Source organism: Pholcus phalangioides, unplaced genomic scaffold (assembly GCF_987345545.1).
Source record: "Pholcus phalangioides strain wild (caught in Gottingen) unplaced genomic scaffold, Ppha-v1.0 ptg000042l_1, whole genome shotgun sequence".
Taxonomy (NCBI): domain Eukaryota; kingdom Metazoa; phylum Arthropoda; class Arachnida; order Araneae; family Pholcidae; genus Pholcus; species Pholcus phalangioides.
The window spans coordinates 34,810,978-34,825,629 of record NW_028301628.1 but is presented as its reverse complement, the minus strand read 5'-3'; the positions used below and the strand labels follow the sequence as shown (position 1 = coordinate 34,825,629).

Sequence of the window (14,652 nt, the reverse complement as noted above, 5' to 3'; positions counted from 1 at the left end):
GATCAAATATTTATTTTTGATGCTAGAAAAAAAAAAAAATACTGGAAGAAAATACCTCTTTTTAAAAAATGTTATTATAAACAATTTCTGCTAATTTCAATGTTGTTTGAAGGCTAAGAACTGAAAATTTATTGTTAAGAAATTCACTGCGATCCATCTCTTAAGCCTTTTGTGCCCTCTCGATCCTGACGAGAATATACATAGGGCGGTAGGGCGAAAGTAGACAATTCCCCCCCATTTGAAGAGCTTGTATCCTCTTATGTACGGGCGTCCTAGTCCAAATCACTCAAGAACAACGTATGTGACACACTGAGTGGACACAAACCGTTTAGTCGACCCCCCCCCCCCACCCATAAGTGAGACAAGGCATGCGGGGCGTGTCTGTTAAGGCCCAAGAGGTCGACTAGAGAAGGAGGTCTTTTGAGGACTTAATCAATACGAAGAATGTTCGTTCCTGCGCCCACGAACTAGGAAAAGGTTTTCCTAATTTTTCGTATTCCAGGTAAAGATGCCATTAAGAATATTTCACATCTCTGTAAAAACTGGTTGATGGCGTAAGAGCCAGTCAACCCCCTTCCCCCATCGATTTTTGCGTAATACTTGAATGGCTCCACAGCACTCAGTGCTTTATAATAAATACGTTCCAATGAAAAACAACGGATGCATGGTTCTGTTTTTGTTAGAAAATAATTGTTATTCATTATCACTATTGTGGCGCCATCTCTTATAAACATATGTAAGGAACATAGACAAAGATGTGAGGGCATGCATCCTCATGTCCAAGTTTAAGAATTTCCAGTAACATTTCTTCAACGCTTTCACTCGCATATTGAGTACGTAAATAATAAATAATATCGTTACATTGGAACCCCTGCTGTCATCTATATAGGGAATGTTAAGCGTGCATCGGCCTGCTTAACCCTGGACTACTAACTGAAAAAAAGCTGATCAAAACTACATCTGCCTATACCTCTACGTCTCTAGGGTTAAAAAATCATGCTGAGCTGAATACCTCTGAAAGTATTATTTCGGTGGTACCAAGGAACCTGTTTATTTTCCCGATACACATTCTCTTTAATTTCATCTTCACGGACTTTTTGTTTCTCTGCCCTCATAATTTCGATACCTGTGCGATCTCTGGAACGAAAAAATATTTTGCTACCTTATGAAATGTGGGGGAATTCTTTTCTGCGCAGCAAAAACTTCGCGTAATACCGAAGCATCCTCAGCAGTGTCCGCCAACACGTATATTGATGCTAGATTCACGTATCAAAATTTAATTTTAATTCCCAAATTTTGTTGAGGGCTGAAAATACTCCTTCAAATTTTAGGTATTTTTTTAAATATAATTATATATATTTGTGAGTTTTTCTGGGACAACCTGTGCTTTGCATGTCTCAGAAAATTTGTAGATCGATAACGGTTATGAATTGGTTTAATGAAATCTTTTGAACAAATAAGATAAATTCTAAAAAATGCATTTTTGGCATACTCTTCCAAGAGTCTGGTCATGTTGCGGAAATTTAGAATTTCATGTCATCCATGTAAAAGAGTTAATTTTTATTTTAAAAACATCAGTAATTGGAAATTTCTTTTCTCTTCCAGGTAACGTTCCTTTCAAATCTGTATTCAATGGTTTCAATGAAAAACTGAAAAATGAGAGGAATGAAGTAGAAAAACATAACTTGAACTATGTTGAAGAAAGCCTGTGGAAAGCCAGTAAAGTTCACGTCCCATCGGCAAGGGTATGTCAATTTAATTAGAAATTATTTGAAATTTGAATGTGCATTCATGTATCTAAAAAGTACATTTATAAAACATTTAAACTTCAATTAATAAAGTGAATATATCAGATGGAATAGAAATGGATTTCTCGTATCAATATTTTGTGATTAAAACTTTGTATTAAACTTAGCATAATGATTTACAAGCGGGGGGGGGGGTATTTGATTTCCAGGCTATTAGGCCATCGTCTAAGGCAGTGGTTCTCAATCGGGGGCTATATGGCCCCCTAGTGGTACTGGGATACTTCAAGGGGGCCACAAAAGAAAATGGAGAAAGGGGCCATTGCAGGTGGTTTGTGGTTTGGAGGGCTGCAGAGAGCTGAGAAGAAAAATTAAGGTGTGACGAAATAAAACGTTTATATTAGTGACTATATACTTACAGAATCCAACAAAAACCCACCCATAAAACCAGGGCCGTCTTAGGGCATGGACCCACCCGGACCTCACCGCCTACATTTTGCAGAAGGTTCCCTAGGATGGGGGTTTTTCGCAGGCCCCCGACTGCATTTTTCACAGACCCCCTCCTCTATATTAAATCTATAGTGTGAAAAACAAAAAGTGTTGAAAACCATATCAGGCCCCGGGCTGCAGCTCTGTCAGTCCCACTCTTGTGAGGGGCCTCATGTCCATAAGTGACCCCACATTGTATTTTGTATAGTACAATAAATTTTGGAAATAAGTAGGAAATATGTAGGCTGTGTATTTCCAGCTAAATATGGAACTACCACAACATCACTTTGCCTACAGCGCCCATGATGTTCAGACGACCATGAATAGAACTCGGACTAGCGGGGAGCTCAATAAATTCTAGGCCAGTGGTCTGGAGGCCAATCTTATTTGCGAAATTTTCGTTCAGGACCTTGGTTCTAGATGAGGGTCGAAAACTCTAGGTAAGACAGGGGAGCCACGAGAAAAAAATATGGGTCAAAGGGGGCCACGGGCAAAAAAAGGTTAAGAAACAATGGTCTAAGGTATTTCCTTCCTGACGTTTCGTCCATATCAATGGCAGGTTGACTGCGTGTGGTGACCAGTGGCGATTGGCTGTCCAGGTCATTTCCTCTCCGGCTTTCGACGGGGGCATATCTCGGCCCTCTGTGCCGCTGAAGTAACGGGACCCAATTATGTTGTGGAGCTTGAAAATTTTAATGGCTTCGCTATAAAGACGAGCATGGTAGTGTAACTCGCATGATATTACCTCGGTATTTTCAAATTTAAATTCAAAATTTGTTATATGGAGAACAATTTGATGGCACTAGATGCACGAAGCCTTTCTCGCCTGTCGCGGATACCTACGTACGTTTAACCTTAGAAAATGCTTGACATAGTTGTGAGCAAAACGTCAAGAGGGAAATGCCTTAGACTATGGACTAATAGCGTTGGAATCGCTTGTAAATCATTGAATGCTGGCCATGAAAGCCCCAGGAAAAATTTCAAACTAAGCATAGTTTAAAGTAGGAAGTAGGTTTTTCTATATATAGTAACCGGCATTGAGGTGAGAGGATTTTGAACTCAAGATTCTTGTTCCAGAGAAATTTGGTCCGTGGCCAAAAATTGTTTTCGGTTTCCCACGAAAGAGGCCCTTAATTTTTTTTCAGTTAACGTCGCTTATTAGAATCACGGATAATGTTATAATTCGGATATTCCCTTTCGCAAGAAACGGGCTAATACCATAGCATGGGAAAAAATTAATTTATAGTTATCGGGGTTTCGGATAATGCTATCAAATTTTTTTCCGTTGAAAGTATTTAAGCTAAGATTAATTTTAAATCTTAATTTTTTTTTTCTTGTAAGGTATCGTTATCAGGCTGCAAGACTATGTATGAGACTAGAAAGTGTTATCTCTCCCCCCACCCCCATCCTTGTGGAGAAAATTTGCGTAATTAATGCTGTAACTAGTTCATATTATCCACTGTTTAGAAATGATTAAAATTTAGAAATATAGTTTCAGAATAGATTGAAATTCTGAAATAGTTTGAGAATAGATTGAAATTTAGAAAAAGTGAAAGACATAATTTCAGAATCGATGAAAGTTGAGAAATGATTGCGAAAATTTATCACAATTCGGAAAAAATGGTAGAAATAATTTCAGAATTGATGACAATTCTCAAAATTAATGATAATAATAATTTCGGAATCACTAAAAATCAAGAATTATGGAAAAAAGTAGTTTCTGAAATTAAGAATATCCCTGTTGCATCAAATAGAAATCTGATCAGACTAGAAATACTCATCAATCATCATGTTTAGAAACATTTGATGTCTTCCCGATTAAGTTAATGCAAGAAAAAAAAATTACATCAGAATTAAAAAAGGGAATTCTTGACATTGATTTCATTATTCGTTCACTCGTTTTTCTTAGTGAAATTTATTTGTTATGAAATTCATCATTTTAATTATTCTTGAAAGAAAATCAAGGTGAAACAAAACGGATGTAAAATATAAACAACAAAAAATGGGTTTTCGGAAAGTAATTAAAAATAATTTTCATCAACGAAAATGAAAGGGCAAATTAAAACGTTTTTTAATTTGTTGAAATTTCTAATTTTCATGGCTTTGAAGGCCTTGAAGTTAATTACTTAATGTTTTGAGCAAATTGGTAACAGAATGCACGTCAATGCTCATTATGAATGTCGTCAATGCTCTTAATATTTGCTATTATTCAAGAATATTCTGCAAGATCTTCACAAAATTTTATTCTTTCGAAAAAATTCCATTTTTCTTCAAGAATTTCTCTATCGGATATTCCTTTAAAGCCGCATACTAAAATTAATCGCATTTCTTTACAATTTCTCGTGAAATACCCGTTGGAATAAGATCAATTACTCCTATTCAGACAATGTTCGGATCAACACAGCCGCCATCTCAGATTAAATTTATACGAATTTGTCAAAAAATTTTTAGAGAATCGGTAAAATTCGTCTAGTATATTTTATTAGGTTTTTTTTCATTTTAAGCCTACGTTGAGGAAAATTTAGGCTATAATCTCACCAAAAGTGTCCAAAATATAAAAATAAATAAAATTCTACGGTTCATTTTAAATCTCAAATGAAATATGAAAAATTATCAGCAGGTAGAAAATTTTCCTAAGATTGTTTAATTTTCCACAAATGGATATTTTGCTTTAAAAAAACTTATCTTGTTAGAAATATTGTCTGAGGCTTTCATGGCCGGCGTTAAATGACTTGCAAACGGTTTCCGGGTTATTAGGCCATGGTCTAGGAGATTTTCTTCCCGACGTTTCGCCCACATCTGTGGCAGCCATCATCTGAGGTTAATTCGACGTAAGTCTCCGCGGCAAGCGAGACGAACGCGCAAGGTACGAAGCCTTTCTCGCTTGCCGCGGAGACTTACGTCGAATTAACCTCAGATGATGCCTGCCACAGATGTGGGCGAGCGAAACGTCGGGAAGAAAATCTCCTAGACCATGGCCTAATAACCCGGAAACCGTTTGCAAGTCACTTATCTTGTTAGCCGAAATTGGTAAATTTGCACTACAAAGAGATACGTTTTTTCTGTCAGCCTTACGATACTGCGACTTGTATGTAGGGTATATAGTTATACAAGGTATTTCAACATAAGTGTTCAGAACAAAATAGAGGCATTATATAAAAAATTGAAAATTCAATTATTTATACGCCCCTTTTCCCTCAATCAAATTGGTAAAATTTGCATCACTCTCTAATCAACAGAAAGAAGTTCATCGCCTAACTAAATAAGGAAAATTCTTTGCAATATTGGTGATTGAAATTTTTAAATTTTTGCTACATCTTACGTCTTTTCCAATGCCAAAATATTTAGAGAAATTTTTGACACGAAATGATTGGCAAAAATCAAAAATTTATATTACTGAGATATCGGCGAATTTTTCGCCAATTTGTGAGGGGAATTAAATTTCATTCAATTGTCACGAGATAAATTTTTCCGTTTTTCTTTGAAATAGACAAAACTTTACTAATTGATTCCGGGCCGTATAAAAATTCTAATACTTATATTTCTCCTGATAATCATTTTTGAGATATTCAGCTTGCCGCAGAAAAATTCTACTCTGTTTGTTGATCATTTTCTTTTGAGAATTTTACTTGAATTTTAAAAATGTGAACTGTGTAATTTTTTGGTTCGTTTTTGGACTCTTTTGGTGAAAAATCCTTTATATTTATAGGAAGAGTTCGCTCTTTTTAAATTTCATGGAGCTTGATGATTCAAATAGCCGTCGTATCTAGAGCTTAGAGACTTCTTTTAATACTTTCAATACCAACGAAGTGTCAAAACTGTTTTAGATCTTTTGGTGTTTTGTTTTTTTCTAGTTTGGTGGTTAGCTTACCGACCTGTGGTTGTGAAATGAAAGACATGGAGGAAAAATAATCGCAATCATCTATAATCTGTTTTTGTCCCAGGGTCACCCTACCCAGACGCTAGGTCCAGCCATTACCTCCTAGATACACTCTAGATACCTCCTAGATACACTCTAGATACCTCCTAGATACACTCTAGATACCTCCTAGACCCTCTAGGAGGTACTGGTCCGGCACGAAAATAATAGCGGTGCTAGGTGTGTCTCCGATGATATATGATGTGACTCTCCGCTATTCGTACAAAGGTTTTTAACAGCTGGCTCATGCGAAAATATATTTTGGAAAAAGAGAAAATTCAACTGCCCCTGCGGGGAGTCGAACCAACGCCCTAGACCACTAGACAACAGAATCTCTCAATCTTTCCATGGAGCTCGTATGCACTGAACAAAACCTTCGCATGGATAGTAGAGAGTGGCATCATCCTCCGATAAGTCGCCATTTGGTGGCATTGCCAGCAATTGTGAGCTTTGGCCTGAGTTAGGTCCGACTGTGTCCATGTACGGTCCCGTTCAGTGCACACGAGCTCGAGCTCCAAGGGAAAATTCAGAGATTCGTTGCCTGTGTAGTCTAGGGCATTCACCCGGAAAGTGAAAAGACGTGGGTTCGATTCCACGCAGGGTCAGTTGAATTTTCTCTCTTTCGAAAATATATCTTTGCACAGCCAGCTGTTAAAAAGCTTTGTAGGTGTGTGTCTCAACGATTTTGGGGCATCGAAAATGTTCAGGACTCCCTTTGCCCCGATTTTATATTCTTTGTGCGGTATGGGAATCGGCATCCACTATTTCAGAATGTACAGCAATGCTGAAAAATATTCATGGCAAAAATGTTAAGCACACTGTAATGTAATCTAATTATAATGTAAATTCAAAGTAATTAAAAAACTAATGAAAATTTAGAGCTAATGAAAGAAAAAAAATGCTAGAATTGAAGAAAATTCAGAATTAACGGGAGAAATAATTCCAGAACTAACTAAAATTCAGAACCAATGAAAGAAATAATTCCAGAAATGATGAAATTCAGAATTAATGCAAGAAAACATTTCAGACTTACTGAAAGTCCCCTTGAGTGCGGGTTTTAACAAAGCGTGGCGCTAGGTGCGACACTCGTAAGGGTGGCTCTGTTTTGTCCCAGTCTAAATTAGCTCTAATGTGCATTAAATGTGCGATAAAATAATAATATACATGGCGTGCGTGTCGTATTTTATTTATCCTTAGCGGCTTCTGCAAAATGATGGCGGTGGAGATCAGAAAACGGAAGATGGCGGCACTTCAACAGAATCTGGAGGACTTTCTGTCGCGTGGATCGCAGCCATCGTCATCAATGTCATCCTCATCGCTTTGTTCATATCCATCGTCGTTTACTGTTACTGCAAGAACAGGAATCGTGAGTAATAGAATTTTATCATTTTAATTTTCTTGAATGTAGGTTTCATGTAAGGAGACACAGTGGTTCTCAACTCGAGGTACGGGTGCCCATGGAGACACGCGACAGGCTGTTCATAATTGCACAAAACTAATGAGTAAAGCAGAAAAGAACATTAGTTATTGTGGCATATACAATTGGTTTGCGCAAACATCCTGCGTATTTCCAAGATTACGTACATGCATTCTGAGTGGTATGCCATCCTCCATAAAATCCCAAAGGGGCAAGAAATTCTCCTATAAATTTCTCGGCGTGCACACGTCTTCAACATTATTTGTTGTTGCCCACAAGCTTTTTTTCGCATTTCTAGGGGAACGTATGCTTCCTGCACATCTATGAAGATGAACGCGCTTTTCTACAGATACCTACTGGTTACGCAAGCTTCGGAGAAACATATAGGGGCGCACAAGTTCGCTGTAAATTTTTCAGACACGAACTCTTTCTACAAATTGCAAGGGATAGGCACACTTTCCATGCATCTCTTATAGCAGTGGTGCGCAAACTTTTCAGTTCGCGGGCCAGAAATGCAGTATTTCTGTTACACGCAGGCCAGATATTTGTAAGTATAGTGCGACCTGTATTTTACAGGACATTTCCGTAATTTTTGACGTTCCACCTTCTTAATAAAGTATTCTGTTTTATTTTCAATGCGGCTTACTTGAACTTTTGAAATCAATAATTACGATTTTTTTCAGACTTTGTCATAATTATCTTGTCATATGAACATATTCATCTCACGCATTTGTCACACATATAATAGACCAGATATTTACCTCTATTAGATATTACCTCTCCGAACGTTATCTATGTTTTTCTAGGTATGCGAACGCCTTTCATGCATTCCTAGGGATGTTAACATTTTATACGCACTTCAAGGGATGTATATATTCTGCTCATTTCTAGTTCTCCCGTAAGCATGTACAGAGTGTGGACGGTTTCTTCGTCTTTACACACAAACCTCCTACGCATACTGTATGTTGTGATAAAAAACAGATAAGCAAATCTCCTACTCATTTTAAGCAGTACTCACACCTTCTATGGATTTCAATCGGTGCACACACATTCCCCACATTTCCAAGGATAGGCAAGCCTAATTTCTAAGCGCATGTAAAATTTCTAAGCATTTCAAGGGAAAGGGAATTCTTCGCATTTATATAGTGACACTCCCAGCCTCTTTATTTTTAGGCGGTTCTTAAAGTATAGAAAGCGTTTCAACCAGTTTCCAATACACTTTCAAAGAACCAATCGAGCTCACTTTCAATATATCTCATGGTTTCACTTACAAAAATTCATGTCCGTTCCTGTCAGGCAAGCAGCTTGGAACGACCATGTATCTCTCTCTGTTTAAACAGATTAGACTAATAGTATCTCGAAATATATTATGAACCAATTGGTGTCACGCCATTTCCTCGAAGCTATTTGACGTTCCAGGGCCTAGAAATAAAAGAAAGTCTTGCTGTAACATGCACGAGGTGTAACATTGGCAAATCGACTACATTACATAGTTATGATAGGGGTTTATTCATTATCGATCGTGAACGGTTGTTATGAAAATGAGAGAGGTTTGTTGTCTCGGTGTCATCAGTTGCAACGGAACGTAGTCCAGCCCATGGTGTTATACGTCTTTCTATTTTATGAGAACGTGAATCTTAAAGGTAAGGCCTTTCTATGAAAATTTAGGCCGTAACAAAATTTCTGTTAATTATCTGTAGACGCATATTTCAGCTGATGATGGGGTTTCTATCACATTAGAATATTCCTTCCAATCAACACGTGGAATTTACGGTATAAAATAAATTTAAAACGGCATTTTGGACGAAAATATTGATGTTTTATTTTTATTGAGAGCCCCATTTCTTGTGATATCAAAACAGGTCTTGCTGTTATACGATATATACGTCATATTACGTTTCGTTAATATGACGTATATATAACGTCCACTCTGGTGTTACGTTTTTTACATACAAATAATCCGTGAAGAAAGTTTTTAAAACGCGTTTTACAAAGAATGCAATTTTGGACATTTTACTTACCTTCGAAACTTGATCTCAAAAATCTATTGATTGTATCATTACAAAAATTTTACTATGACATTTTGTTATACATTGTTAAGGTTATAAATCAAAATCAAAAGTCTATCATATATATATTTGTCTAATAACAGAGTTTTGCACAAAATATGTACAATGAAATTTCAAAAAATTCACACGTACATCAGCATATTTTGGTGTAACTTATGACAATAGCATACAATCTTATCTGAATTTTCGAACCAAACTTGCATCATTATTAGCTAAATCTACCGTGACAAAGACATTTCATTTACAAAACATTTTGCAACCGTGTTTCGAATATTTTGAATTACACCCCGAATATTTACATGGATTTTGTTTAAACCTTTAAGTGGTTTTTGAAATTTTCCTGATCCGATGTGTTAAGAACTCGAGTATATTTCTGGGTGACCAATAAAGCAAATCAAGTTTGACGAGATATCTCGGGATTATCACTGTAAGAGTAAAAATTTTACATAAAAGTGATTTTTTTCAGAGGAAATTACATTACTGTTATCAATATTATTTTCATTATTATATAATTATTATTAAACACACAATTATTTTTGTTCTCTTTATTTCGAGACACTTTACGTCTAATTTTATATATGTCCTTAAAAAGGTACTCGGTTACCTTAAACGTTTATGATATCTCCACTCTGATTCTACCACCGCGAAGGTTGCTGTCATGGTCTTGGTTTCGAACCCGAGTGAGGATATAGATAAGATATTTTCCATAACGAACTTGAGGTGCCAACTAATAGATGGCGCCTTAATTTCCACCCGTCTCGTTAATGGCAGTAAATTGCAATATGTAGCGATATGTCCGGAGTTGGTGTTTGATGAAGTAGTCTGATTTTAAATACTTTTAACGCCGCTGATTGAATTCGAAATTAAGACATTTCTTGGTGTTATTATCAATTTCTTTTAAACCGAAGGCAATGTTGCTCAAACTTGTAGCAATAGAAGTGTATGGTTATGCGAGTTCACGCGAACAAACAGTTCGATAATTTCGTGGAATCAATAATTTACTCAGTGTTCTTCAACTGCTGGTCCCCGTAACATTGTCGGTCCGTGAAAAATTTTCTTCCAGTCCGCGAAGCAATTTCTCAATACATATAACCACTGCATAATTTTAGATTTATTAATGCATTGTAAAATTAAAATGTTATTAAAATTTAATTATATGCTATGTACCGTTTTTGTCATTCCGTAAATTATTTCTTCAATTTATTTTCTTTCTTCCGGTGCAAAAATTACTTCTATTTTTTTAACTTTTTTAACCCCTCAAATTATTTCTCCCATATTTATTTTTTGCCGGTCCACATATTATTTCTCTTTTTTTCTTTTGTTTAGCTTTACCAGTACGCTAATTTTTTCTAATATATATCTAGTTTTGCCAGCTCGCTAAATTATTTTATTAATTTTGACGGAAATTATTTCGCATATTTTCGCCGTTACGTAGTTATGAAACGGTGCGAATGCGATCGATCTCCCCGTTAAAAAATCTCTCCACAGAGAGTGACAGACCAAAAACGAAACAATTATTCAAGCATTGCACTTCACTCATAGTTAGAAAAATTGATTGCAGATGGCAGCACTACACAGAATGCAGTACTACATACCCAACATTACACAGAAACAAACTTCACGTTAGGTCCACAACACATACACGCACATTCCACACCATGTACCAATCCATCAGAAATTCCTCAGAGAAATCTACATTCCACATCTACATTAATGACGTAAGTACAACTGAACTGAGATGGGTTTTTTTTCATTTTTAATCATTGTAATGCAGAAGAAATTACCTTCGCTTTTTGTATAAAATTGCCAAAATTATATAATTGATGACTGCTATCTTCTTCAACTTGTTAATTTTTCTGTGCCAATTGAACATAGGCATGTTTTTTGGCGGACTTTTCACCTTCCTAAACCCTTAAACAAATATTTTACGACGGTCCCGTATTTTTTAGATGTGCAATATATATAATCAGTGCGATGTGAATCCCGATATATTCGATTCAAATATAAGAGAATATCTTAAAAGTTATATGTGAGTATTGAATCTCCATGTTATTAGTATTTCTTAGTATCGTATTTTTAATCATTGTTGCACTCGTTGTTTTTTTGTACTTTGTTGTATTCACCTTTTATATTTGTGTTTTGTATTTCTTCTTCTCTTGTCCATCTCTGTAATTGGGCAATCTTTCCCTGTTGAGATGTGAATAAATAAATAAATGAATAAATATAGACGAGGAGAATGTGTGGTTTAGCATTAGCAGTAGTTACAAAAATGTGCTGGAAGAGTCCAGCGGCAGAATTCTAGCAGAAAATAATTCTGCAGTCCAGTGTGGGACAGAGGCGTATACATGGCACGTGCCCCTCATTCCTTCCAAGACGATCAAAAATAAAAAGATGTTTCAAATGTCTTTGTGGAATGATTAGAACATTGAAAAAAATACATTTATATGTTATCTTAATCGATTTCTGTTAATCCAAAATGTTATTTGAAGGTTGGTAATAGATAATTCTCTTGAAAAAATTCATTGTGACCCTCAAAAACCCGGTGTGCCTTCTTCAAAAGTCAATCAAATTGCGGACGCCGAGGTCTAGATCATCTGTTCACTTCACAAAAACTTCGTGATAAGAGCAAAAGATATCTAGAGTGTGACACACGGACAGGTAAAGATATCTTCATTTTGAAATAAATTTCACACATTGAAATAAATTATTGAATTAACTGACTTCCTGAATTTTTAAACATGATTTTGTAGCGCAGATCGAAATAATAAATTGCGAACAAATAAATTTATAAAATTCCAATTTTCAACAGATAAGCTGCTAAGATCATTGCTGCTTAAAAATTTAATTTTTAGCTGACTTTTTTAACTGATTTTCTCATTTGTTGGGATTCCAACGAATTCGTATGAGTATTTTTCTTTATGTATATTTAATCTAGTTAAATAATTAATTTTTACTCAAGAATAATGCCTTTGCCAATAAGCATTGAATCACAAAGAGTTGAATAACATTTCAACACTGAAAAGTATTGCATTTACCTGCTCTTATCCATCCACTCTCGCTTTTCCTTTACAATTATTTCAATGTGCGTAAAAATTCACGAGAGTGAAAATTCTCGTGATAATCACCGTCATAATAAATCTCTCATAAAACATGCCTCGCCTGTAATCATGCCACCCTAGGCAGCCGTCTCATCGCCTAAATATAAAAGTGTATCCAAATAACTATATAAGCAATGCGTCCATGTAAGCAGACTAAACACACATACAACTCTATTGCTGCCTTCATTAAGGCGTAGTCCCCTCATAAACAATGTTGCTGAACAGCAAGCAATTCTCCTGAACTTGATTCGTATCTTCTTTTGGAGGGTTATTAGCGTGGGCAGTTTAACCATTAGAACGAATCCCGAGATATCTCGTCAAACTTGATCTGCTTTGTTTCGGTTACCCCCAAAACATCTCGGGTTCTGAACTTTCATTGCGGTCACCAGTGGCTTGTTCCAGTCGGCGGTTGACGCGACGCGGCATCACGTTCAATGCGTTGTTATGGGACTATAAAATGGTAGTGGGGTAGGTAAAGCCTTGATTTTACATTTCGCAGTGAAAGTGCGCTTTCATTTCCAATGTGGCAGTTATAATGCGGATCGGGAAAATGTTAAAAAGCGCTTAAAGGGTTCAATGATCTAGAAAAGTGCTTCAAGCCACTGAAGTAATCTCGAATTGTGTCGCTTGAGTTATTTGATAACCTTTCGTAAGTCACTTGAGTTATTTGATAACACCTTTCGTAAGCCACTTCAGTTATTTGATAACCTTTCATAAGCCACTTGAGTTATTTGACTATCTTTCGTAGCCCCACTTGACGTGTTTGGTTATTTGTCAAGGGCCACATCAGATGACTCCGAGGACCACATTTGGTCCACGGGCCATGAGTTGAACATGTATGATCAAAATAAATTCCCTGGACAGATCGTTAGGATCTCTTGGGAACACGTCATTATCATTAAAAAACCAAACAAAAGCTATTGCCACACCCACAGTGCTGTTCCGAGATACTCAAAAAACCATTTTTTAGCGTAGCTCGGGATCGCATAGCGCAACATGGACCCTTCTTTTCACTCATTAAAAATTATTATTATTTAGATTATATTACATAGATGATTATAAGATTATATAGGTATATTCTCTCTTCATTAAAAATCATTTATACGGTTAATAATCCACGGGGTTAAGAAAATAGGACTACATAGGGATGAAAACTTTGTCTTTCATAAAACGAAGACAAGATTTTAGAAATTTCATAAATTAGCTTACGCAATTTAAATCATAAGAAAAAATTTAGAATGCTTCGAAGAATAATATAATCTTTCTCCTCCAATTCAGATACGTAAAATTTTGCTCAGAATTTTCTGGAACGGTCGAATTTATAAATAACCAAGGACTTGTTGAATAGAAGCGTTGTTTTTCCTGAAACCAACTTGTAACATGAAATAATTAATTGTTTTTAGCTTTTTATAACATTAACCTATTGTAAAAATTCGTATCCAACTGAATATTCATGTTGATAATGTATTTTTAAAAAGCAATGCGCAAAATTCGGAAGCATACATGCATATTAATTCGAAGTGTATTGAAAAATTTCTTTGATATTCGAGAGACGTTTACTTTGATACGGGAGAAAAATAATAATTTTTATTCATCGAGTTAATTGAATTCGCTCTTCTCAAAAGAATAGCACCATTCACAGAAAAGTGTATTTTTCCTTCCAAATCCTAATTAAGAAATTAATTAAATATACATGTGTGTGTAGGAACATAGAATGTTTTCGTGACATTAAAAAAAATAATTAATATGTGTAGATATTTTAGCTTCTATTTTTCTTTGGAGTGACTTTTGAAATTGAAGAAAACCTTTGATTATATTTTCACAATTATTTTGTGAGAATGTAATCAGTCGAGTGAGATGTAACTTGTATTGTTCTTGGAAATTCGCTATCGTGTACTTTGTCGTTTGTGTTTAT

The 14,652-nt window shown here is 35.7% G+C and overlaps 1 protein-coding gene across 1 annotated transcript in view; it reads left to right on the top strand.

Annotated features, from left to right (window-relative positions):
- The window catches only part of LOC149064937 (uncharacterized), a 64,832-nt gene that overhangs the window by 27,418 nt on the left and 22,762 nt on the right, over positions 1 to 14,652 (top strand). Inside the window, exons 3-4 of the mRNA XM_089255069.1 lie at positions 1,606 to 1,745; positions 7,351 to 7,519. Of these exons, the coding sequence (XP_089111195.1) occupies positions 1,606 to 1,745; positions 7,351 to 7,519 (309 nt within the window). The remainder of the gene's footprint in view (positions 1 to 1,605; positions 1,746 to 7,350; positions 7,520 to 14,652) is intronic.